The 27455-nt window shown below is 35.9% G+C and overlaps 1 protein-coding gene across 3 annotated transcripts in view; it reads left to right on the top strand.

Annotated features, from left to right (window-relative positions):
• Positions 1-26894, top strand: part of TTC8 (tetratricopeptide repeat domain 8) — a 41732-nt gene extending 14838 nt beyond the window's left edge. For 2 of the 3 annotated variants that reach the window (XM_068192646.1, XM_068192645.1), the window contains 11 exons: positions 129-288; positions 1047-1136; positions 4950-4994; positions 11399-11484; positions 13547-13634; positions 17149-17259; positions 19803-19942; positions 21166-21340; positions 22623-22745; positions 24552-24635; positions 26296-26894. In XM_068192646.1, the coding sequence (XP_068048747.1) occupies positions 129-288; positions 1047-1136; positions 4950-4994; positions 11399-11484; positions 13547-13634; positions 17149-17259; positions 19803-19942; positions 21166-21340; positions 22623-22745; positions 24552-24635; positions 26296-26412 (1219 nt within the window). In that variant the 3' untranslated portion in view covers positions 26413-26894. The remainder of the gene's footprint in view (positions 1-128; positions 289-1046; positions 1137-4949; positions 4995-11398; positions 11485-13546; positions 13635-17148; positions 17260-19802; positions 19943-21165; positions 21341-22622; positions 22746-24551; positions 24636-26295) is intronic. The other variant, XM_068192647.1, reaches the window with a different exon arrangement.
• Positions 26895-27455: the final 561 nt, after the last annotated feature.

Genomic DNA, 27455 nt, shown 5'->3' with positions numbered 1-27455 from the left:
AAAATGTGATGAGTTAAAAATGAACAAATCATAAACTTCTGCAAATGAAATGCTTTGGGGTATAACTGTTTCAATTCTCTATCAATAAATACCACCTAACGTAAGGATAATGTACTTAACATCTTCAGGCCCGTAACTCAATCAGGAAGACCTCTTACAGGATTTGTGAGACCCAGCACACAGGGAGGACGGCCAAGTACCATGGAACAGGCGATAAGAACACCTCGAACAGCGCTCACAGCTCGTCCAATCACCAGTGCTTCCGGGGGATATGTCAGGCCGGGCACGGTGAGTTGCTTGCCTCTCCTCCCAGAATGGAAGATTTCTTGGTCACAGTATCTGGCACACTGGCACTATAGTTTATTTAAAAGCTGCATCTATACTCAAGTTTGAAGGAGGCGAGTATTTTTAATTTTTTAAATTCTTTTCAAAACAGAGTTTGAAAATATAACTTCTTGTGCATTTGCTATATTTATGTATATAAAAAATGTACATAAATTCACAAGTTCATCAGGATTCATATAAATTCCAAGTTCACAGGCTCCTTGAGACAGGTTTTTATTAATGGAAGACCATGTAAAGACTGTGACATGATTTCACCATAAGTGTCTACTACAAATGATAAGCATTCAGTGTCTGTCACTTCAAAAGATAAGGAGAATAGTCTATACTAATTTGTCCTGTTCTATTGGCAAAATTAATAAACTGCAACCAGCATGAGTATGTAATACGTATTAAAATCACATTAATGACAAAATGTGGCATCCTCTCACTATTACAGGTAAAAACTAATCTTCCTGAGTATTTATTGAAGATTTTTTTGGTTATGTATCCCAACTTCCAAGCTACATGCTTAGGCACTGTATGGAAACAGCAGAGAGAGACAGAAAAGAAAAAGGAAGAGTCGGCACTGCTCAGTAGTGCAGTGAATCTACAAATGTTTTGTTTAGAATTTTGGTGGTTTTTTGTATACTAATAATATTTTGAAAATCTTCAGGAAAAGTGTAAGTGTCTTCCCACTTAAAAAGCTTCTTTTTCCCACTCAGGCTTCCATGCTAACAAATCCAGATGGCCCTTTCATAAATCTGTCTCGACTGAATTTAACAAAATATGCTCAGAAACCCAAACTGGCAAAGGTATGTAACAATTCTAGTTAATCTTTTTCTTGTTTTCTGGTGTCATTCTGATATAACTATTATTCTGATATTTGTGTCATTCTGATATAACTGATATAACTATAATATTGGGGACAAAAACAATGATGAACAGAGGTTTAGATACTAACTTCAGAAAAATAGTGTGTTACTCACCTTTTGACAGTGTTTACCAGACTTGAAATTGAAGCTATGTCCAAAGAGGTGAAAGTGTAACCTCGGAAAAACATTTGTATAGGAAAATATGTTCCACTGATTAATAATTTTGAGCTGTGCATCTAGGAGTGATGAAGGGCAACTAAAAGAAGAAAAAAGAAGCCAAGAGCAAAAAGCCAGCAGAATCTCCCTTAATGTCTGGAAATGTGGTTCTATGTAGAAATAGATGGCAATCCTGGCCTAAAAATATTCACGTTTGGATTTTTTCTTTACTTTTATGGCACGAGTTAACACTTCTTATATTAAAAGGTACCATTTATTTGTTCTGAATACTTCTTCATTTTCAGTTAAGATCATATGATTGATGGTCATTGAAACTATCTGACAGTAGAACAGGTTTTTGCAGGTTATCCACCCAGCTTATAGGTTTCAGTTCCAAGTGGCAGGGAGCTGAAAGTTAAGAGAAGATTTATCTTCCCTTTCAGTTGAATCTTTCCCCAACACAACCAGTTAGCTGTATGTTTGAACATGTTTTCTGTGCATAGTGTGTTCATAAAAAACAACTGTTGGACTGAGGCCAACAGCTCATTTTGCACAACATATCAAGCAATTATCTCTAGGGAGAACAAGGTATCAAACACACTCTAGGGAGCTGTATGTGGCACTCAGCCTAAAGGTGAACAAACCAGTATGAATTTAGTCTATTTTGAGAAACGTAAGGGTGAACACTGTCAAGAAAACTGCCAGTATCTGATAATGTGCTGGCAGAAGTAGCTCTTCCAGTCCAAAACTTTAGTTAACAGTTTTTCATAAGCAGCCAGGAAATTTCTTTCCTTTTTAAAGCCTGATCTAGACTGATGCAGGGCGTTGCATTTCAGTGTGGTTTTCAAAGGACATAAATCTTGTGTAAATGCACCCTGTCCTTCACCTACTGCTTGCATCATTGTCCCTTGGCCTCTTAACCAAACTAGGCAGAAGAATAGGTATCAAATATAGTAAGTTCTAGTCTGGTGACGTAATCGAAGACTTCCAGGCTAACATCTGAGGGCTGTTACAAATCAGTTTGTTATCAGTGCTGAAAAAATACCGCATGCTTTTTGTCCAGTTATGTCCTTGCCAGCAGACAAGTCAGCCAGCAGACACAGTATTATAAATCCATTACAGTCTGGAAAACAGGGGGAATGTTAGAAACCTGAGAAGGATTAAGAAGCACAAGACACATCCATAAAAACTAGGCTTAGTTCTGCTTGAAGACAGCTAGCTTTTAATTGTGATTACTAACTACATGCTATTTAAGTAGGTAGGTTAGCTTTCAGAGGAAATATTCTCAACAACGGCTCTCAGGAATGAGAAACATACATATTTTTAACAATTTTGGATTTTAATTATCATTTTCTATGGCAGATTTGTCTTCCTTCAGTTTCATATGAAAAGAAGCTTAAGCCAAAAAATGTAAATCAACAGTTATAGAAACATCCATAGGCAGCAAGTGTACTTGTCAGTATTAGGAAGCTAATACTTTATGACATTAACATTTCACATAGAATGTAAGAACTAAGTTTAAATTCGGAACAACATGGATTTATAACTTTTTTTTAAACAAAAGAGCAGTAAGGCTAAAGCCAAAGCAGGAGGTGAGACTGCAGACTGCACTCTCTGTGAAGAATAATTGATTAAAGTTTCAAAATTTTTGAGCTGTCACCTCTCCCATTGCATAAAGGTGAAAAACCTTGCAGCTATTGAATTCACATAATTAGCCAGTCTGTTCATGTTTGTATATGAATACCTCCTACGTACTTCTTCCTTATGTGTTTGCAAAGTAGCCTTGCTGTATCTTTTTTGAAGTTAGATGCTCTGTCTGAGGTTTTCCAATGTTTTAAAGTATATGGAAATGTGGTTTCTCTTTGACTAACATTAACCATATTAAAGACTATCCCAGGAAACACCATAGCAGATGTATCAGGTATCACTTGTCACCAGAGAAAGCCTCTGGTAAATCCCAGTTAGTAACTGTTCTCTGGTATGAAACAGAAAATTTTATCTTTTTTAGCTTGTGGATTTTTAATAGACTTATTAAGATAACTCTAGATATTTTTACCCAAGTGAATGTTCAGTCACTTAAGTAGTTTTGAAGGTCAGAGTCTGTGCATAACAGCAGTAAATTCCTCATGCCAGCCGTGCAAGAAAACATCTTTCTTGTCGCTTTAGATTTACACACTTCTACTGAATGCTTCTCTGTTATTATTATTATTATTCTCTGAACCAGAGGACAAAATGTTCCACTACTTCTTTATTGTCTATTCTTTTCTTATCTACCTATTCTAAGCTCCTTATAAATGTGTTACTATTTATAATCCTTTAATGTCTTTTAATTATCTGTTCAGAGTCATCATCTGACCGAAACTAGAAGAAAAGTAGGTTGTGGTTTATTTTCCTCACAAGATATGACAATTCATTAGTAATTCTCTAGTTTCCTGGAGGTAAATATTTTAAGAATTTTGTCTAAGAAAATCTGGCAGAAGGGTCATGGAAGCCCTTAGGAGGCTGAGGTCTTGTTCTGTATTTCTTTCCTCATGGGGCAATATTTTCTTTTGTTTTTTTAGAGTGAATTAAATTAATTTAGAAAAATGTTCTGTTCTTTTGAAGCAATTAAGAACTGGGATTTGGATGCAGAAGGTCAAGTTCAACTCAATTGAACCTTGAGTTACTAGCACCCATAATACATTTTTGGGAACAGAGGCTTCCAGTCTCCATTTAGTTATCCAGTATCTTCCAATGTCATTTTATTCACTGAAAATGCCACCCCCATTACCTGATATATACTCATCTAATATTCTAGTGCAGAACAACTACAAGGTAGTGTTAATTATCTTTACACAGGAGGAAACACAACTGCAGTTATTTTGCTGTGTAATTGTTGTGGGCTTATAAGCATTTAACCACAGTACAGCTGATGAATGTGACTTCTTTAAGCTTTGTTATTATGATGGTCATTTTCAGAAGCACAGTATTGTTAGCATTTGTTTATAATTTACAAACAAATTTTTAAAAATAATTTTGTAAAAATAATTTTACAAATTTTTAAAAATATTTTTTTTCCTTTGCAGATCCCAAAATATTGTAGAACTTAAAATTTTTTTCTCCGAAGGCAAATTTGCTCAGCTTGCATTCTTAATAAACCTCTGTTTAATTTAAGTAGGTTTGGCACTGTGTAAGCACCTGTGTGTCCATTGCCAAAAGTGTTTTTTAGATCACTGGTTGATTTTACAGTTAAAAAGTCATTAAAATAGTACCAAATATATATTCTCAAATTCTCAAATATATAGTCACTTTCAAGTTATAGCTGCCTTTTTTGTTTTAAAGTGAAGTTAAGCACCAAAGATAAGAAGCAATTCGCTAATCTTTTGCAACAAATTAGGAATTAAGATGCTTTCCTGTGATGACAATATAGCACATCTGTAGTTTTTGTCTGTTGGAGTCTTAAATAAATTAAATGTCGGCATTTGTTATACGTGAATGTGGCTGTTTTCCCAAAGAATTAATTTCTGCTTAGCATAATTAAGATTCTGTATTCCTCTGAAGGAATATTATCAGTTTTTCTCTTCAAATATGACAATGTTTTAAATATTCTTCTGGCAGGCATTGTTTGAATATATCTTTCACCATGAAAATGACATAAAACATGTAAGTAACTCATATGTTCCTTTTTCAGATTTTGTAATGTATGATTCAGTTACTTCTGTCAGTATTCTGCTAAGCTAAGGATCCAGGTAGAACATCACAAGTACAGAAGTCAAGCATTAATTGTTGTTTAAGAAGGAGAAATCCTTTCTTACACGGGTGATAGTCAGGAATGATAATGGGCAAATACCAAGATATTGGTATTGGATTGGTATCTTTTTTGAGATGCAAAACATTCTAATTCTTAAAACTGGGTCCCTCAGCAATCAATATGACAAGGTCTCTGAATCTAATGAATTCATGTTATTGGAATTTATTGGAGCCTGAGTGGTAGCTGAACTGCCTAGAAAGTTCAGAATCCTGAGGCTTAAGTTACAAAAAACTGTCCATTAACAGAGGAAGGTGAAAATACGTAACAAAATAGGTATTGTTGAACATCACTTGACATTTTTACTCCTGAGATGATTGCTTATGCATTTGGATAAATAGAAGGAAAATGTATTTGGTGAAACTATATAAAAATAAAATATCAGTAGGATTTTGGATACTTTTTCTAGAAATGTAAAGCTGTAATGCTGAGGTGTTTTGTGATATCAAGAGAAAGATTATATTGTCCATATGATTGTCTGTAATATTTATTCTTCAAATATTTTCCTAATTATAGTTTTCTTCTTAACCAATCCAAATTTTTCCTTCTGTGGTTCTTATGCTACTGTACTGAATGGGAAAGATCAAGTTTGGGTACATATTGTTTAATCTTTCAGAAAGGGATAAATGTTGCAGAGTTTTTTTTTTTTGTCAGTTCACCCAGGGAAAGGATCTCTTTATGGAACTAATGAAGTGTCAGTATATTTCATTGCTATGTTAGATATGTGCACCCAGTTGAAATGGAATCAAAATGTTCAAGGTTTTTTGAAAGAAGTTTATGTCAATAATGCATAGTTGACTAAACTGTTATTGAACTTTCTGCAACACTACTAGGTGGTATGCAATTAGATCTGGAGTTACACTCTCCAGTTAATCAATAACACACACCAAAAATATTTTGCTGTTGTTGAAATACCTCCTAATAATTTCCAAAAGTACTCCTATATGAAGCTTTTAAATCTAGTACCAAATTATTAAAGTTGTACACTGTCAATTTATTGCATAGCATTCTTTCAAGAGGATTGAATTGTCATGCTCTATTAATGGAAAATATCATTGAAACAGTAAGTACAAGTGTCAGAAATGTCAGAGAGAAATAGAAATTGACATTTACATATTCAATACTGAATATGAAGGAGGTACCTGGGGTTTAGCCCACTAGTAACTAAAAATTGATGTTTGTTACTGAAAATCCAGTTCACTTAGAATAAAAAGGTCACTTGATATGATGCTACATGAGCCTCCACTTTAACAACATGCAGGATCTGTAGGTTACACATAGATTCATATAATGCAAGTAATTTTTTCAAGAACTCCAGAAAAAAATGGAAGCCGTTCCTGCACTGTACTGCATGTATTTTGAAATCCTTGCTGAGAATCCCAAATCACTGTCTTGCAGAAAGAGTTCTGTCTATATTTTTTTACCCACCTGCGACATTTGAATAAATACTTGCAAACAAACAGGTGTCAGCTTAATCACAACCAATACTGTGTAATAGAAGAGAAATCAGTGTTTGGTTAATGATTGCATCTTATTGGAAGAAACTATTGTTGTGAATTGAATTCACACATCACAGAATGAGCTGTCTTTATACTGTAATGTATATCTCTGAAGAGATATTTTTTTAGCTGTTCCGTTTGCTTTCTCTCATTTGCTTTCACTGACTCTTTTCTGATGTATTTCTACACCATTTGCAATGTAACTCTGTTCTCCAAACTCTTCTCCCTTCCTTTTGAACCTCGTCTGCATTAATTTTTCTTTTAAAAAAAAGAGAAACACTTTAATGTCTGCTAAAATGTGGCTGCATCACTGTTTATTCACCTCTCCTAGCAATGGCATTTCACAAATACAATATCTTATATCTTCCTGAAAATAATTTGGTCACTTAGGGTTCATCAGAGAAACAGCACATATGTTAACTTTTTAAAGTTTATCTGGCTCTTGCTTGATCACTTGTTAGAACATTCACTGACATCTCTCACATCTTTGTATTTCCTGCTGCTGTGTGATAATGGACATTCTTAAAACCCAACACTTTTCTGCCTGAGATAAAATGAAAGTGCTTGACAGGCTTGGAAGCCTAGGAATTTGACTTAAGTTTGAAAAGTGTTTGCTTTGGGCTTTCTACATGGATAGACTACTACTTCTTGCAGTTCTGAAAATAAAACAAAAAGCAGTAGTGACAATATCCTTTCTTTGTCACTGTGCTGAACTGGAACAGTCTGTACTGTTCTCATTTGCATCATTATTTGAGAAACAAAGGCAGTTTTATTATTTATCTTCTGTTTCATATTCAACCAGTATATAGAAACAGAAAAAAAAAGACTCAGCAATTTTATTTGAGAAATGCCATTAATCAGTGTGCATTCAACTGGATTAATAGTGTGAGGAAATTGGTTCAAATTAAAACTAAATATATCTATAGTCTATCAATTATCAGAAACGTGGGGCTGCAAGAAGAACAGAGAAGCAGTGCGCTTTTCAGCACTTGAAAATATATTCAAGTCCTTTGTCTTATGTAATGAAAAATCAAACCACTTGTCTGAAGAAAATACTATTTCTGTATCCATTATTATTCTTGACTTGTTTCCTTTTGAACACATATACTTAATAACTGACTTTCTGTACTCCTTGAGCTATTTCTAAAAGCCATTTTATGGCCTAAATGCTGTAAGAGCAGGGCAGTTTCAAAGACTTGTCCAGAAATAGTTCAGCTACTACTTTTTCTGGTAGACCATGACATTGTATTTTGCCATTTTTCACAGGTGGCTAATGATGACAAAACACTTTGTCCTGAGGAAGCACAAAGGTTGTGCACTATATATACTTGTGGCCAGAAGTCACAACCTCTCATTTTTCCTTAGTTCTTCTCAATACTTTGTAGTCTATGCTCTCTGACAGAAATCTACTTAAAATGGAATTATGTTAGATCTACAAAATATAGAAATCCAGACTACACTCACCAAAATAAATTGTGCTAAATTGACTATGGCTAATGTCATTTCCTCAGCTATTTTATAGATTATCTGGTGTTGATTTGTCTACAAATAAGACTTTAGTCAATAATTGTTCCTGAGAAAATTACTGCCATTCAACAGCACATGAAAGAAGCAGCAGATGCTCACTATTGTTTCCCTCTATCTAATTTCTAGGTGCATACAATACTCTGTATGAAATTACTGTTTCAAACAACTGTACATTTACCAATTTAACTTTGCAATATAATAGTTAATTGCCACAAGCCTAGAGGCTGTTTTATACTGTGTTACAGCTGGTAGATAATTTGGAAGTCTTAGTTATAATACAGTTTAGCTAAGGAAATTAATGCTAAAAAAAAAGAAACTCAGAATCATGCTAAATACAATTAAAGAATCTACATTAATTTTCATTCTTTAAAAAACCTTTTATTTAAAAAGAAACAGAAAATCCACCAAGTATCAGGGTTTTTAAACATTTTTATTTTCACAAACATGAGAACTGAGAGTAAAATAAATTTGTTCTGGAAAGCTTCTCAGGGTTAAGACTGTTGTTGAAATGGGCTCTGCATTCTTGAGTATGCTAAGTGCTCAAGACAGCAACAACTTCAGCTCATCGGTATGTCCAGATGATGAGTTATAGCCTAAAGTTTATTGAAACTTTCAGGACAAGCAGTGTAGATTTTGAACTGATATACATATTACAATCAAAAATCCTTAAAAGGACATATCAAAATCTGCCAATTCCAAATCCATCCTGTTTTTCCCTTTCAGTTATTAATATGAGCACACCAACATCCAGCAACACACAGGAGTGCAGGACAGGCATATCACTACTGCTGTTACAAATTGATTTTAAATTAACATGTTGTGCAGACTGAACATTGATTTGTACTCATGCTATACAATTAAAAACTCAAAATTTGCAGCAAACTGAATTTTAAATATGCTAGCAGTTGGTATTGACATGGCAAGTTGAAAGGTTTTACTTTTAAAAGACTATTTTAATCTATTTACTAATATTTCAAGGGCCACATTGTCAAAAGATTTTTTTTTGTAATACCAGTAAAAGTTTTTAACAATTAGCATGCACGAAGCCTTCTCAGGGAAACACTTCTAAGAAGTATTTGTAACTTTGGTAAGATTTTTTGATTGAAGTTATTGTAATCGCTTGTAAAATATCAGAAACAGGATCTTCCTATTCCTTTCCTTTTGCATTAATTGGAAAATATAAAAACAGGATTAAATTTCATAAACTAACTTCAAAATGAAGTCATGCTGTGTTTCTTGATGCTAGTAGAAGACTCCAGGAAGAGTTCAGAATCTGCACCAACAAATAAACTGCTGATGTTACTGTCTAGTAAGCCTGAAGCAGTCTTAGTTCTCATTTTCCAATCACAGCCAAAATTGTTAGCCTTGCATAAAATAGTTATCAGAAGCAATTAGGGTACCAGAAAGAAACCTGAATGTGTAGTTACAGAAGGGATCATTTTCTGAAACTCAGTCCTTGAGCCCTTGAGCCCTTGCCATCAGAGAACTCTGAGGAAAGCTCTCTGGGGCACGGTATTGGCAGTATGATCCTTGCTCCTCTGAAGTGGCTGCTCCTGATGCATTAGAAGCAATGTGGTATTTGGCAGTTGCCCATGTTGTTTATACTTTTGTAAATGCAACAGAAGTAACCAATGTTTTGATATCAATTACTTCTTTTCCAGTACTGGGACAAAATTGTTTATGTACGTTCACCTGAAAGGACGAATCTGTCCAGAAGGGTATCCAGACCATTTCTGTCTTGAAGCAAGCTTATACACCATTATATTGTAGCATCCAAAGGCCCTGCTGGGCAATTTGCAAAGACAGTAAGAAAAAAAGGGCAACCCAGATAAGAGCTGCTATCTAAGGCCTTCAAGGATTCCATCTATCTTAAAGAAACAATGAATTCAGAGTTGTAGGTTTACCTGAGTTTTCTTTCTCCTGTCACAGAGGCATGGAATGATGACAGCTGTCTTTCTCTTAGGGACAGCACCAATGCAACTACTTATCTTGAATTGCTACAGAAAACAAATTATTCTTTCATTCTCACAAAGGCAAAAGAGAGCAACTTGTCTAAATTGTCATACCTCCACTGACTTTTCTTCATTATGTCGCATCTAAACCCATTGACTGCTTGCAGACTCATTTTGCAAGCAGAAAGAACAGGAATCCAGCGTAGGCGTAGATGTCACTAAATTGGGCTCATATTGCATTTCAATATTCAGATTAATTTTTCCTGGAATTATTAGTTTCTCTGCTGCTGGGTGACTGGTGCACAGAACTTTTACATATTGTTTCTAATAGACAACTTGTTCCTGATTTCTGCGGTCTGCAAAATGTTTACCAAAAAAAGCAGGCAAGAAAGGTTGGTTCTTTGTTATAAAAACACTGTGCTAAAGCTTTTTACCCTACTTCTGATGATATCCTGAAAATACAACAAACATAACATGGCTTTGATATGTTCTGAGATAAAATGAAATTAAAAAAAAAAAAAAAGAAACACAAATGTTTCTATGGTATGTTCTAGTACAGAAAAGACATATATTTAACAGAGGTGTTGAAATCATAGCTAAAACATGAAAGGCCATAGATTCTGGCTGTGGTGGCTGATCTGAGGACATTGATTAGCTTACCTGCTTTTCCAGTATACTAGACAAAAAAAATTTCAGACCTTTACCATCTTCAACAGATATCTGTGTCTTAGAATATTTTTCTGTTTTTTCATATAATAAAATAATTGTTTACATGGTGGGCTTTTTAAAAGGAAGAAACATTTCTTATTGTACACACTTGAGAGTTTCCAGAAGTGATGGCAACCTGATATTAGCAATGAGATGAAAATTTCTACAGTATTTCAAACTCACTGAACTTATTTTTTTTTCTTCATTTATTTCTTTACTTTATCTTTACTTGGTTTTAACAACTTCTACTGAAAAAATATGGGAAGCTTGGAAAAAGTGTTTGTGCTTAAACAAATAGTCATTGTATTCTGAAGTGGCACTGGAGGAGTCTGATCAAATTAATTTTCTATTTTCTCTTTGATTTAGAAGAAACTGTTTGGATTGCTTATTTTTATAGGGACAAATAATCCTTTCAGCTATTTTATGCACTGAACTGTAAAAGTAATAAACAAAAAGCAGTGCCTCCACCTCAAGTTAACTGGACTTTTGCTCAACATTTTCTCTTTACAAAAATTTTTACTGTGTTTTCTTTGTGTAAACATTAATTTTAAGATGATGGGTTTATTTTGGAAGGCTCTAGATTTGGCAGCCCTTGCCACTGAGTACGCACAGTTCAAGGACTGGTGGTGGAAAGTCCAAATTGGAAAGTGCTACTATAGGTAAGCCATTATTCATTTCTTCTGTGGTGAGTGAGTGCAGGATCTGTACTGCTGAGTGGGTTGGGCAATGCTGAACACTGAGAAATAGCTCAGAAAGTGTTTTGTTGGAGAGTGCTGTGCTTACAGTAAAATCTCCTTTAATGTACAAGGAGACCACTGCTTGAGATAAAGGCATCCATAGTGAGTAACTGAATTAGCTGCAATTTTGCCTTTGGATTTTGCCTTTGGATTGCCTAATGGATTTTAAAGTAATTATTTGAAAAGTCAGTCAATAAATGCAAAGAACTATTGTTAAAACAGATCACATAAAATAAATATTACAGTATAAGTTTGAGAAATAATCTGTCAATGAGGGCTTCAGATTGGTGAAATAATACAGAATAAAATATTCATGTTAGACACTTTCTGCCAGAATTACATTGCCCAAGAAGTACTAGTTAAAAATATGCTGAGGCCTAAGGCTAACACCCCATACACAAGCATCAAATCAGAGTAGGATAATGAGAAATATTAGTAATTCTTGAAACAACTACCCACTCTTTCCTTCTTCCTGGGCTCAACCCCACTCCCTGTTTTCTCTACCTCCTTCCTTCCCAGCAACACAGAGGGACAGGGAATGGAGGCTGCAATCAGTTTGTCTCTGCTGCTCCTTCCTCCTCAGGGGAAGGACTCCTCACACTCTTCCCTTGCTCCAGCATGAGTCCTCCCCAGAGTCACAAGTCCTGCTGGTAGACCTTCTCCAATGTGGGCTCATCTCTCCACGGGGCCACAGGTCTTGCCAGGAGTATGTTCCAGCATGGGCATCCCACAGGGTCACAGCCCGCTTTGGGTATCCACCTGCTCCAGCATGGGTTCCTTCACAGGCTGCAGGTGGATCTCTGCATCCTCTTAGTCCTCCAAAGGCTGCAGGGCAGGGACACAGCTGCCTCACCACGGTCTTCACCAAGGGGTGCAGAGGAACTTATGGACCACCTCCTCCTGCTCTTTCTGCACCGACCTTGCTGTCTGCAGAGCTCTTCTCACAAATTCTTACTCCTCTCTCTGCCTGCTTTTGTACTGGTTTTTTCCTCCTTCTTAAATGTACATTACATTACATGCATGTTACATTATTCCTATGCTGATTATCATGGGTGGGCTCAGCCTTGGCCAGCCGTGATTCCATCTTGGAGCCCTCTGGCACTGGCTCTGTCGCACATCAGAGACATGTCAGCTTCTCATGGAAGCCATTCCTGCATCTTCCAGCTACCAAAACCTTCTCATGCAAACCCACCCAATACATGAGCTTAGAGGTCATTCATTACTTTCAGGATTTTTATTAATCGTGTTATAGAGACTAATGCATCCAAGCAGGTACACGGACTTCCAGGATCTCAAAACACCTTATGTGCCCATTGGCTGTGCTTCTTTGTTTTAGCTGGCTTGTTCTGTTTGTGTTTTTCATTTCTTCAGCAAGTATGTGCTCTGTGGCTGAAGGAAACAAAGGCAATTTGTGTATGAGAAAGTGTACCATTTTCTGTTGTTAAAATTGCACGGTCCTCTTAATTTGTAGTTACGTAGCTTTTATAGATTACTGAAAAACATTTTACTGTAATTATGCAAAATAATACCTTTGAGATGAAATAGACTTCTATGATGTTCATTCACAGTGGAGATCGTCTGTGTGATCTTTGCCATGGGTGAGGAAATTCTGGTCTGAAACGGTTTGGGTAGAGTTGAGACATTAATTGCTCATTTTCTGCTGTCTCTTTAAAGAGCAGGAGGAATTCCTATGAATATGAGTACATCATTATTCACCATTCAGCCGTTCCAGAAGGCTGCATATATTACAGGGGGCCAAATTTCATGGATTTGTGTTTTTTATAGTTTTGAATGGTTGTTTCGTTATCTTTAAATAACAACATGTTTTTTGTTAATGTACATACAAATATGGGGTCATAAAGTGTGCTTTCAGGCAGTTTGTTTGGTTTAGTTTGAACTGCTTCATTATTTAATAAGCTTATAAAAAATCCTAAAAAAACCCCAGTAATCAAGTACCTTCTATATGTATCTGTTGTCTCTTCAGGTTGGGATTATATCGTGAAGCCGAAAAACAATTTAAGTCAGCCCTTAAACAGCAGGACATGGTTGATACAATCTTGTACTTGGCAAAAGTAAGTCATAGATACATCGTTGCATTTAGAAGTGTGTGGTCTCCATGCCTGAGGCAATACATGCTAACAGTTGCAATGGAAATCAATAGTTTATGAAATTATTTTAGAGCTCCCAGATTTCACAAACAAGATTTTAAAAAATGTTCTATGTTGCTGGATTCTTTGTTCTAAATTCCAATGAGGATTATGTAGCTAAAAAAATTATTGGAGTTCCAGTATGAAGAACAATGTGGCTATATATGGTCTCCTAGGAAACAAATGCAATAAATCTGTAAATAAAGAGCAAAGCTCAAAAATCCTAGTTTCACAAGCAAAATCAAAACAAAGTGAGCTTAAAGGAAGAAATCAGAGACCTTGAAACAGGGAATATTCTGTCAAAGTAAAGGCATTAAAAGCTTTATAAGAACAAGTGGCACAGATGAGTCTCAGAACTACTTGTTTACCAAGAAACACATTAGATTCTAAACATTTTCTAAGACATTCAAGAAAGGGTGGCCTGTGAGAAACTAAAACTGCATTTTTTTTCATTATGTCCTAGAAGGAGATGAAACCAGTTGCTCTTCATCAGTTCCCCTTAAGCCAGTTGTCACAGGCCTGTCCAAAAGTCATCACTGCTAGTGGATAATTCAGATATTCATATGTGCTTTACATTTCCTGAGCAATTTATGTTTTGTATTTAAATGATCATCATTGCTATCTAGAGACATGTGTTCAGTACTGTGTTTGAAGTTCATTGAAGCTTATTAATTTTCCTGTCTCTATCACAAGTCATTCTACAAAATACATAGGATCACAAAATAGTCTGTTTTGGAAAGGATGCCACAGATCATCCAGTTCCAGTCCTTCCCATCCCTCCCCCATGGACAAGGATGTCTTCCACCAGACCAGGTTGCTCAGAGCCCCATCCAGCCTGGCCTTGAACACTGTCAGGGATGGGGCATCCATAGTTTCTCTGGGCAATCTGTTCCAATGCCTCACCGCCCTGATAGTGAAGAATGTCTTCTTGCTATCTAATATAAGCATACCATCTTTCAGGGCAAAGCCATTCCCCCTTGTCCTGTCACTACATGTCCTTGTAAAAAGTCCCTCTTCAGCTTTCTTGTAGGATCCTGTCAAGTACTGGATGGCTGCGATTAGGTGACCCCACATTCTTCTGTTCTCCAGGCTGACTCAACTCTCTCAGCCTTTCCTCCCAGGAGAGGTGTTCCATCCCTCTAATCTTCTTGCTGGCCCTTCTCTGGACTCACTCCATGAACTACACAGAATTATTCAATTGGCAGAGTAATTGGATTAACAAACAGTGATTCATTACAGGAGATTTGCATCCCCCTACATCAGTACTAGCTCAGGCAGGAGCTGCATTTGAACATCCACCTCCCACTCTATAGACCAGCTTGCTCAAGTATAAAACAGCATAATTTAGTGACTGTCAGTGGACAGGCAATAGAGTAAGGCACAGAAATATGGCTCAATTTACCAGAACTGAAAAAGTCAGGCTTGACTTAAGCAGCCATTAAAAAATAATAAGATTGCATAAAGTTCTGTGGAAATATACTGATACTACAATACTAGTTAGTTTTGTTTATATTCATTATTGCAACAGCTATCAGGGTTTTTAATAATATTTTTTGAAAGTGATCTCTCCCTTGAAATGTAATTTACAAAAATATAAAAGACCAAAAGAAAAAAAAAAAAAAGTAAGAATCTTTAAAGCAGTCAGGACCTGCTGTGAAGTTACAAAGTATTTACTGACCTAGAAGAGCTATAAACGGGATATTTTTACCAGAGATAAGTGAGAGACCAAAAAGAGAATGGAGCTATTCTGCTTTTAGTATATAGACCATAATTACTATAGCTGTAGTACATTTAAAGAGCAGATCTCCCCAAAGCAACTGTGAGTAGATGGAACTTGCCCCACTTTTAAAAACATTTCTTTTGCCACTTACCTAGAGAGCAGCTCTAATGTCTACGGAGATGTTGGATAGTGTGATATCACACTGGATACGGGAATTACATAGTAGAGTACTGTGGCTGTGTGGTCTTAGCATCTGTAGTGAGTGCAACTTTGGAGTCAACCTCTAGATAAAGCAATAGAGCAGATTTAAGTCATTAATGCTCAGAAAACATAAACAAAGATAAACATATAAAAAGAGGGTAGATCTAGGGGACGTTCACACTGTCCAGTTTTTAAATTGGATACATAATTCATGGTTAATGATGTAATTAGTGCAGTTCTAATCTACTAACTACCATGCCCTCCAAAACCCTTACTCTTTTATAGATTTTCACAAGAAGGCATTAGTTTTCTAGCTTAATACAGGAAATGTGAGTGACATTAGCAGAATGAGTGTAAAAAGTGCCTGTATTTTAACATTTTGCCAATGACCAACTTGGAATGGCAGTTCCTTTCTTGGAAGACACTCACAGTTGTCAGCTCTTTCACAATTAAGAATGTCATTGAGTGATCATAGGAAAGAATTCTTTGCAAATGTCTACAGTAGTATTTATCTATGGGATTGCAAAAAAACAATGTACAGTTGTAATTGTTGGCAGTCAGAAGTCCATGAAGTTTAAGGGCAAAGCAGAAATTGGAGGTTTCTCAGGTGTTCCACTAACACTGATATTTGTTTTACATTACATCACAAAAAGGTTGTATCAGGATAGCAGTCACAGATTCTTTCTCTTCTTTAGTAGTATCAAATATTAGCACTGATTAGTGTACTATTTCTCCAACAAAATCCTTTTCTACTCAGCGGGATATAGATAAATCATTCTAGCCATCTAGTTTCCCAAAGCATGTGCAGGCTTTTTCCCTTTGCTGTAGCTGTGTTTACCATACCCCACGGCAGGAGGGCTTTAGAGTTGTACTCTCAGACACCTTCTGAGGTGGTCCCTATCAACACTTGGACATACTGAATGTCCAGTTCTCACACAATTATTATCCACATTGCCAGTTTTTATAATCAATACAGAAGCCACACTCACGGAGGCAAAACTGCCCTCTTTCCATAGGATTTTATTGTTTGTGATGGGGGAGGTTGGTTGAGCAGTAAGGAAACTTGAAAGTGTCACCGCTCTGTGCAGAGCAGTCTTTTTCAACTAAGTAAAACTTTCCAGCACTATCAACCTGTAGATCCAGTTCTTTCAAGCCCTAACACAAGTTTTTGAAAATACATTAAACAGGGAAATATTAGAGGTGATGCCTTCACCTCAGTGTCAAACTATTTTATATATGATAATAAATAACAAGATATTTTAAATTAGTAATATTCAAATTAATCATGTATAGATGGTATGAGGTAAATTTAATTATCTTAAGTAGCCTATTTTATCTTCATTACACAGATTTGTTCAGTATTCACTCCATTATTTTCCCAGTATTATTCATCATCTCAGCTAATGGTTTCCTGCACAAATGGAGGTGTCATTCCTTTAATTTATCTCCCTTGTTAAACAGCAGAACACATATAAAAGTCAGACATTTGACATCTATATACACTTTTTATTGGCTTAGGTGTATTTGCGCTTGGATCAGCCGGTAACAGCTTTGAACCTTTTCAAGCAAGGGTTAGAGCGATTTCCTGGAGAAGTGACTCTTCTTTGTGGAATTGCCAGAATCTACGAGGTATGCACCCATTATGCAATCCTTATAGGGGACAAATGTAGCTGCTTGAGCAAGAAAAAAGAGTCAATAGTTGAATACAACTGCAAGGTCATCAAAAACCAGCTGTGCTGATTTTCAGTGTCACTAATGCAAAATGGGTAACTTTCCACAAAGGTAACAAGGTAATGTCAGGGGAGCCCTGCAGGCTTATTTGTTTTAACAATTAATCACACCAGGGAGATCACATTTGCCCTTGGCATGCAGAAGCAAGTCCATATTAAGTCAAGTTGCCCAGATGTTGTCCTTGCTAGTTTATATGTATTTCATCATACTAAAACTGCTCAAGTCACCAACCAGCAAAATTAAACAGCTAAATAGTTTCCTGTGTTATTTTTATTAGCACTATGTGTTGCCATTAGTCTCTTAACGCTCTGAGAACAGTTGGAATGTGAATATTTCTTAGGAAGTAAATGTTGTAATAAGTAGGATTAGTTATAGTTTCACTTTAGCATGGTAATAATGTAGTTTATATTTTTAAATTGTGTATTTTCGTGTCAAATGGTGGATTTCAAATTGTTTTTGCATTGAAATTGGTAAAGTGCTATTCCAGAAGAAATCTTAAAAACAAAGTAATGAATTTTTTATTTTGTGTCTATATTCATGCTTGGCATTCTGTCCTGTCCTCATCATTCTCATCTAACCCCTAAGCCTTAATCCATTTTCATATTAAATCCTTTTTGTCCTTCAGCAAGAAAAAAACAGCTGCATAATTTTTGGAAGCTTTTCTTTCTGAATTGTTGAATAGTTTTTAATATAGATGTTATTTTGCAGAACCATACATAACATTGCATAACTCTTTAAGGAATTATTAAAGAGCAGCATATATTTGATAGGATCTAGTTTTGCACTGACACTTGAGTGAAGGATTATAGCTTCATTAGCAAAGATTTGCACTGCAGCAAAGGGCTGCTTTCATTACATAGACTCACAAGTGGAATATATGTATCAGACATCTTAATCAGAGCTTTGCTTCTCAGTCACTAACTTTTGACAGTACGAAGAGTTGTAGAGCATTTTTGGTTTAAAAAACAATGCATATTTTTTAATGGGACTGCTTTATTACTTTCCTTGAATCACAATAAATCCTGTTTTCTGGTTGCTAAATCCACTGCTGGGGTTATATAAAGGCTTATTCTTTAGTTATGTTGGGAGCACATTGTATCTGCAGCACACAGGTAGATATAATTCCTATATAAACATAAAAGCAAATTTGATCTTTTAGTTGTTTTTTCTTGTATAGGATAGGGTTCTCAGGGCCTTGCACCCTTCAGAAACAGTGCACTGGCATTTCTAGCAGTGAGTTCACCCTAATTCATCTTCCAAGTAGCACACTTCCAAGCTTGTATTTATATACAATACAGTTCTCTTAACTGTCATATCCTAGGTAGTACAAGTTTTGGTAAATTCACTATTCCTGTTTTCAAAGGCACATAATAGATTTTCATATTCTTGTTTGTGTTCAGTGCGATTAATGACTTGATTTAAAAACACTGAAAATAGCTGAGACATTGTCTGGAGAAGTCAGTCTGTTCTGTGTTACCATGCTGGCAACTGACTGCACAGTTCTGGGTATCACAAGACATTGTGCAAGAAGCAGCAAATGTCTGTTGCACAAGGTGCTGCTCCAGCATGGGTCCCCCAGGTCACAAGGGTCACAAGTCCTGTCAGTGAACCTAATCCAGTGTGAGCTCTTCTCACACAGGTCCTGCCAGGAGCCTGCTCCAGCATGGGTTTACCACAGGGTCACAGCCCACAGAAGGGTCACCTGCTCCAGCATGGAGCTTCTCCACAGGCTGCAGGTGGATCTCTGCTCCCCTGTTGACCTCCATAGGATTCGGGGGCACAGCTGCTTCGCCATGGTCTTCACCATGAGCTGTAGGGGAATCTCTGCTCCGGTGCCTGGAGCACCTCCTGCCCCTCCTTCTGCACCAACATTGGTGTCTGCAGAGCTGTTCCTCTCACATATTCTCACTCCTCTCTTCCTGGTCACAATTACATCAGTGCAATAACTTTTTTTTTCTCTTTAAATATGTTATATGTTATCACAGAGATTTAACTACCTTCTCTGATGAGCTCAGCCTTGAGGCCAGTGGTGGGTCCATTCCAGAGCTGGCTGGCATTGGCTCTGTAGGATGTGGAAGAAGCTCTGGAAGCTTCTCACAGAAGCCGACTCTGTAGTCCCCTTTCAACTTCCAAACTCAATACAACAGGCTGTCTCTTTTTCTGAAAAATAAAAACCAAATAAATTTCTTTTTGTAGCTGTGGCATAGAGTTAATTTTGGTAAAGATATTACTCATGCATATGTGTATTGCTTGTGAAGATGCCAGACAGTGGTGTTGAATGGTACGATCAGAGACCTTTAAGAGCATGTATAATTAATCTCAGTTAGGTACTCTACAGGGCATAGATAAAGCACTCGGTAGATTAGCATTTTAATGAGTTCCACATTAAAAATAGGTGATAAACAGTAGAAGTAATTGGAATTTTTTGTCCAATTGTATAGGAAATGAACAATATCTCCTCGGCTGCAGAGTACTATAAAGATGTCTTGAAACAAGACAATACTCATGTGGAAGCCATTGCATGCATTGGCAGTAACCATTTCTATTCAGACCAACCTGAGATAGCTCTGCGGTTTTACAGGTATCTGTACTTTTGGAGAGGGAGGGAGGGGGAACACAACAGGTGAGAAGGTAATATAAAGGGTTGAGCTTTGTAATGCAGGAAAAAAATTAATTAGGAGATTGGCATAGGAATATGAATGAGCATTTGGATAAATATTGCCATAAAATCAATGTAACAACTTCTGTATCTTTTTATACAGTGATAAGTACATCACTACAAACTCATAATCATTAGATGAGGAGTATGTAGGTATATAGAAGTATCAACATAGATTGTCATTCAACCAATAAACAAGGAAAGTTCTTTCACAGCATGAGGCAGTTTGAGAACAGTGGATCTTACCCTCAACTTCAACTGCATACAGAAGGCACAAGGACTTCCTCTTTACCTCTTTCTCCACCAGAAGTGACCAGATGTTGTGACCACAAAGTCCCTGACTTGGAATGTGGGCTGGGCTTCCTGTGTGTTTTACTGAAAGCAATGAAAAGATAATGTTAAACACTGCTGCTTGATTTTTATTTCAATACAGTCAGAATGCAAAGGAGCCTGACATTCCCTCGCTGAGAGCAGATTAAGTCAGCAAGAGCACTATGATCACATTTCTGTTGGACTTGAGCTCTTTTAAACTTTAGGTTCAGAAACTCACAGTCATGCTGCAGACAGCAGCCACCTTTTTCCCTGGCCCTCCTAGCATTTCTATTTATTCCTATAAATTTGAATAAGCAGATTTTTTATAATACATCTCCATTTTAAAAGGCACATTGAACAATATCAATATGAATCAAAATCTGAGTTATGCTTGATGTGTAAGATTAATATAGATTCACATCTAAATATACTATTACTAATTAGAACAGTACTGAAGGATGGGAATCAAGCAAAAAATTGAAGTCTTAAGAGTTATATAAAGTAACTGCAACAAACTACAGCTTGATTGATGTCGAGGGGTTGGAAACAGAGAAAGTCTGCTACATCTCTGTCTTACAGTAAAGTTAGATCATGTGACCCAGTCAAGAAGACAGAAGTTACTAATTTACACAGGCTTTTGCACAGTTGTGATTCTAATAAAAAATACCTTGCACTGTCCTTCATTAAACTAACAAGTGTAAAACTAGCATTTGGTTTTTATACCCTCTCAGAATAGGGAGAAAGAAGGAGAGAATTTTTTTCTTTTAGACTAGAACTCCTACTTGAAATTAATTTTAAAAAAGAAATAAAACAAATGTTTTCTTTCAATCTAGACGGCTCCTGCAGATGGGTGTTTATAACTGCCAGCTCTTTAACAATCTGGGCCTCTGTTGCTTCTATGCCCAGCAATATGATATGACCTTATCTTCATTTGAACGGGCACTGTTTTTGGCTGAAAATGAGGAGGAAACAGCAGATGTGTGGTACAACTTGGGACATGTGGCTGTGGTATGAAAAATATTAACCATCTTTCTGAATAAGTCAAATTTATAAAAAATATAAAAAAAATAACTAGGAAGGAGTAATTTCCCTTCTTAGAAATACAAAACCTGATAGTCTACAGGATAAAGTCCAGTATAGATGGAATGTTTATTTGCACTTCAGTGTGGAAGAAGCAGCAAGACAAAAAAGTCTGGACTTTATAGAATGTGGCTTTCTTCTGCTAAAAGATGTTCACTCCCCACTGTCTTTAACCATCCCATCTTTCTAAAAAAAATGCAACGTATACCAACCCTTGAAGGCCTTGGCTGCAAAACAAGCTAATCTGACCAAAAAAACAAAATGGAATTCAAGATCTTTTTCTAGGAACTGTTAATTGTTTTACAGAGAGAATTAGACTGATTCTCTTGTCATAAAAATACACATTCAACACCAAGTAGCCAATACTAAAGCAGTAAGTAGGTCAGAATTGAGAAGGTATTTTCCTCTGTCTTAAAGGCAGCTATAGAAATATTGTGTAGTTGTGTGATAAACTTTGTTAAATTTCTCCACAAATTTTCTTACAGTCTTGCCCATTTTTTCAGATGTTCTTCAAGAAGTTGTGTTGGATTTCTGTTTAGCTACATGCCCAGAATAAGTTTGCTGAATAAAGTTTTTGACATGAGTTTTTTAACATGAGTTGTCTTCAATTGCTGATGATGATTTGAGTCAAAACCACAACTATTTGTCTTGTACTGCAGCTAGGATAAACACAGTAATTTATACTGCTTTAAGATTGAAATTTGGACTGATGTGCCTGTATTTTTCAGCATTTGTCACTTTTGATGTTTAACCTGATGCTGTGTCAGTGTCAGTGTTAACACTACAGTAGTAGCAGTAGTCAGCTGCTCCATCTGAGAAGTGAATATTCCTTGACTTAAATATGTGTAGAGACAGAGAAGCAAGATAACTTCCTCTCTGGAGACATCTCAGTTTTCCTTACCGTGCTAAGACAGTAGCAAATAGCATAATCTTTAGATGCCACTTTAATCATCCAAAAGTTAAATTAGATGAAGTGAATATCACTTGAAGCATGGAATTTTGTGCTGGAGAGAAATTATTCTGTCTATAGAAAGAATAAGGAAAAAATGAGAGAATCTGTGAAGAAAGCACATACGTTTCTGATCAGCATGTTTTTATTGTAATTTGCATTCCACTGTGGTACTTATGGGTGAAAAGATACTCCAAAAACCAAAACAGATGCATGTTGTTTCCAATCTTTTCACAATTGAAAACACAGTGTTTCTTTTAGGGCATAGGAGACCTGAATCTGGCTTACCAGTGTTTCAAGCTGACATTAGTCAACAATAACGACTATGCAGAAGCTTACAACAACCTGGCTGTGCTGGAAATGCGAAAAGGTCACATTGAACAGGTCAGTGCTGAATCTCAGCCTAAGGAGAATGCTTCATTTAGACATTTTGTATTTAACAAACATGTCATTTCTCTGAGGTGGAGGCATCATATGAAAGTCTAACTTACTGTTACAGGCAGAAAACATGGATGACTATTATACATGTTTCAGTGTAAGCTCTGTATTGTCATGCTATCTCCCATTAAACCACTTATTCTTTGGCATATCCAAATGAATCATCAAAGACAAGCAAGGTTTCCAATAACTTTGCAGTTATTGAGATTTTTTTTTAATTGATACCCAAAGCAAACCCCATGACTTTGAAATCTTCACTTAAAAGACAAATTTGACTGTAGATTCAGTTTATAAATGTAAATAACATACTTTTGTTGGGTGGCAGAAAAGAGCAATCAGATTATCTTTTGAAAGCTGGGGCTTTTTTAGCAAGGAAATCGCATTAGAATTTTGTCAGAAAGCAACAGGGTCTTGATATGTTTTGCATCAATAAGCTTGGTGGTTCATCTTACCTAATTTGAGTATACTAAGTGTATTGTGCTTAGATGTATAATTGACATGCATGGTGGAATAAATGTAACCATTTTTATACACATGCAGGGAAAATGAATATGTGTTTTTTGGACAGTTTTGGACAGAACTACTGTGGGCTTGTTTTAAATCTCAAAAGAGCAAGCTAATTTGATGGATTCGTGTCTACATCATAGAGCTAAAATAAATTATAAATACTTTTTTTAAGAGCAGATTCTCTTAGACAGAAGGTAACTTTACTCAGATAACCTAGCAATTACCATGGAAACACTGAAATGAACCTAAAACTGGATGTTTCCAGTGACAGATAAACTTTGGGTTTAGTTTCAGTTTCATAATCAGTAAATTTTTAGACATATATTTCCCTAGCGGAGCATACCCTTATTTGTGGAAGTTGTGATTGCTCATAACTAGCACTTCAGAGCTTTTTCCTTAGACTAACTTCCTGTCTACTTTAGTTTTTAGCTTAAAATTTTCATTTTTCTTCTTGTATCACATGTATAATTAAAAATTGGAATAATTTTGGCAATAAAAATATGCACAGAAGAATAAAAAAGGGAGTGATATTTTACTTATCTTGGATTTTATTTCACAATGTTCTTTCATAAGTACTGTTGCATGTACTCAGATTTTTCAGATGTAGGAAGCATTAGTAAGTTCCTAGCTCAGTCTTGCCAGAGTTTATAGTTACTTTTGTTTTTAAACGTTTTGGAATTTTCCCCATTAAGTTCTGCATTTTTTTAGTAAAATCTTTCACAAGTGGACCTTAATTCTGCATTGGATTTACAGCATGAAGCTATACACTGATACTTAGTTTGTTTTACCTTTTTATGCCTTTATTTTGCTAGTGAGAAAAACACCCCTAATTTTATTTAAATGTTTGAGTGTGAAAGCTATCATTTATAGATAAAATTTATGGTTTCAGGAATGCTTAAGACAGAGCTGTCAGAGACAACAGATAAATACTGTGGGGTGTTCTTTAAATACTTTGGGTTTTATTTAATTTACTTGATGTATTGTCCTCAGCATTTAAAATTGAATTGCTTAATTTAGTATGTCCCAATAATTTTTTTCCTGACTCAACCAACATCTTTATTCATTTCAATGTTATTTGACTCTCCTGTGCCTTCACTATTGATGTAACCTTTTTGAAAATGGCTTTCTTAGTAATGTCTTAGTAAACATAGGATGATTTCTTTTAAGGATTATGAATATTGCATTAGATTCTTGTTACTCTCCCTCCCAGATGTCACTATATTATTTTTTCATTTCTCTGTATAGGCAAGAGCTTTGCTGCAGACTGCTTCATCTTTAGCACCTCACATGTATGAGCCCCATTTCAATGTTGCCATACTCTCAGAGAAGGTAATGCATTATTTTGTTCTTGTTAGTCTAAAAACTGAGCCTTGGTGAGGCAGGTGGATTTTTATTGTTATTACTAAGAATTTCAGATAAGACAAACGAATACGGAGTGCATAAACTCAATGAAAATGCTAAATTACATTTTCATTTTAATACCTAGAAGTGTGTCAAAGTAGCCATTCCAATGTTTGCTTTTGAGAAAAAATGAGGTCAGCTGGCTATGAAGTAACTTTATAATTGTCCAAATGCCAGGAAGATGAACAATTCCATCTAGAGTCTTTACAGTCATAAGCTTTTTCAGAATGTGAAATGTAATAATATAATATGATTTACTAGTAATAATAGAAAGAATATCCTTTACTGATAGCATCGTACTGATCTCAAAAGGAAAATCTGTTACTCAGCTTTACAACCTCTGATTTTTTTGTGTTAATAATCTATTTCATCCTGAGTGTCTTAAGACACTGTATTAACAGTGTCCAATATTCCTGTTAATAAGAAAAACTTGTACAAATCTTTTTCTTGTTTCCTCACAAGAAAAAAACTGCTCCTTTGCTTGTGCCTACACCTTCATGATTCTGTTATGATTCTGTGTTGTGTGGGCAGCTCCACTCCTACAGATGCTGAAGTACACACATTAAGAAGAGAATAAACCATTAATTTGTAAGTGTATCCTCTCCACTGTGAAACACAAGAGGGTGTTGAGTAATTGCATTTTTTACTTACTGTTTGAGGAGTAAATCCTAGTCTGCAAATGTCTTGTTACGTAGATTTTGCACAAAGGACTCTCACTGGGCTGTCTTATGGGAGAAGACAGCCAGCCACTTCATCCAGGTATTGGTGCAGTGGGACAATGCAATCCTTAAATTCAGTGCAAGGCCATGGCTTGCAAAACATGACTTTTCTGGCTGGTACCTTGGCTTTTTTTCCTTCAGAGAATTCTTGGCACACTGAAGCTCTGTGTTGAGTGATGCACAGGCGAAAAAGGCCTCCTGGCTGTCCATAGCTCCTCCTTTTCCATTCAGGAGTAATCACTTTTACTAGATGTGTTCCCAAATATTTGGGTTCTTTTTTGCTGAACCCACTTTCTGAGATGCTTTCCTTTAAATCCTTCCAAAAAATGATGGCTATTTAGGAAAAAAAAAATAAAGTTCTCTAAGTAGGGAACAATTTCTTCTAAAAGCAACAGAGGAGCACCATTAGTTCTTCAACACTGTTGTTCATCTCTGTGAGGAAGCAGGAAGTCACAGTTGGTTTTTTTGCAGAGTCCTGATGAGTTGTGTTTTGCTTGTTTACACAATAGCATTTCTATTGAGTTTGAAAGCAAAACTTCTATTTTTTATTCCTCCATACTTCAAGCACTGGGCATGGTGTGTACCTTGACCATTCTCCAAGAAGTTGGGTGGAATGGAGTATGTCAAGTTGATGTCTTGAACCATCCATTAAAATTACATTTCTGTCTTTCTCATCCCTTGATGTAAGTGTGACATAATCCTGCCTCCAAATGTCTTTACACTGACTGTTCACTCTTTGGACCGGCTGTGCTTAAATTTTAAGCTGTGCTTAAAATTTGCGAGCATCAGAAATGTACTGCGCAGAATGCAAAGAATACATGGTGCAAACACTGCAGTGCTTGGATTTTCAAAATCTCTGTTTTTTACAGGTTGGAGATCTTCAGAGAAGTTACACAGCGGCTCAGAAGTCTGAAGAAGCATTTCCAGGCCATGTTGATACACAGCAGCTCATCAAACAGTTAAAGGAGCACTTTGCTATGCTCTGATGAGCAAATTTTTATTATGTAAGAAGCTAGCCAGAGCAAATATCTCATACACATTTTGAGAACACCAGCTCAAAGTAGATGAACTATACTTTATGCATTCCTGTGGCAAAGCTTGTGTTACTTTGAGAAGCAAGAAAAGATTGAGTTTCAATTTCATATAATGTTAAAAGATAACACTTATTCAAATGCAACTAGAAAACTTTGCAACTATGTACACAAGAGATTACAGAAAATATTTTTCTGACTTTTATGCAGAAAAAAATGGTTTTAAACATTCCCGTGTGACAATCTGTGAATAAACTGAGTAAAAATACTTCCTAACCAGTTTTCAAGTTGTCTTTTGATAGTATACTTTCTTACTGAATGTTAGGTTTTAAAATTAAAATACTTAAAAAGAATTTTAAATACATATGTAAAGCAGATGTCCTTATATTCCTTGTACTGTATGAGTTGAATAAATTCAGTTTGTATGGTTTGTCTCATTTGTGTGTGTAAGTTAAATTACATCCTTATTGCCATGAAAATCTGGGTTGATAGTCTTAACATTTTGAGAGACTCCACAGAACTGGTAGAAAATCACATAAATGCATGTGTTCCTCTCTACCCAGGAGGGAGTTTATTCTGAATCTCAGTAAGGGAGAAGGGCATTTAGAAGCTTGCAGAATTAAGAACTAATAGTTGAGAACAAGGCATTGATGGGGTGATTACATGTTCTACCATATAAGCACTGTTGCTAAATAAATATTTGGATCAATCTAACTACAGGAATACTACTACTAACAACTAATGAAGTCATACTTTGTGTTTTAGCTAAAAGGAATAAATTTGCATGAATTCCAAACCTGACCTTTTTAAAAGACCTTTAAGAAATGTGGGATGTTAAGGCAATCTGAAATGGCATATCCTGAAACAGACCTTTGAAATGTTTCCATGTTTCTCTGATATATTAGGGGAATATCATAGCTTAAGGGGCAACCCTGAACATGCTTATGAATCTTATGTATTTTTTTTTTAGTATTTGTTATTTTTCCATCCTCAACTTT

This window comes from Anomalospiza imberbis, chromosome 6 (genome assembly GCF_031753505.1).
Source record: "Anomalospiza imberbis isolate Cuckoo-Finch-1a 21T00152 chromosome 6, ASM3175350v1, whole genome shotgun sequence".
Classification (NCBI taxonomy): Eukaryota; Metazoa; Chordata; class Aves; order Passeriformes; family Viduidae; genus Anomalospiza; species Anomalospiza imberbis.
The sequence above is the reverse complement of the archived record's forward strand: the minus strand, read 5'-3'. Positions and strand labels throughout refer to the sequence as shown.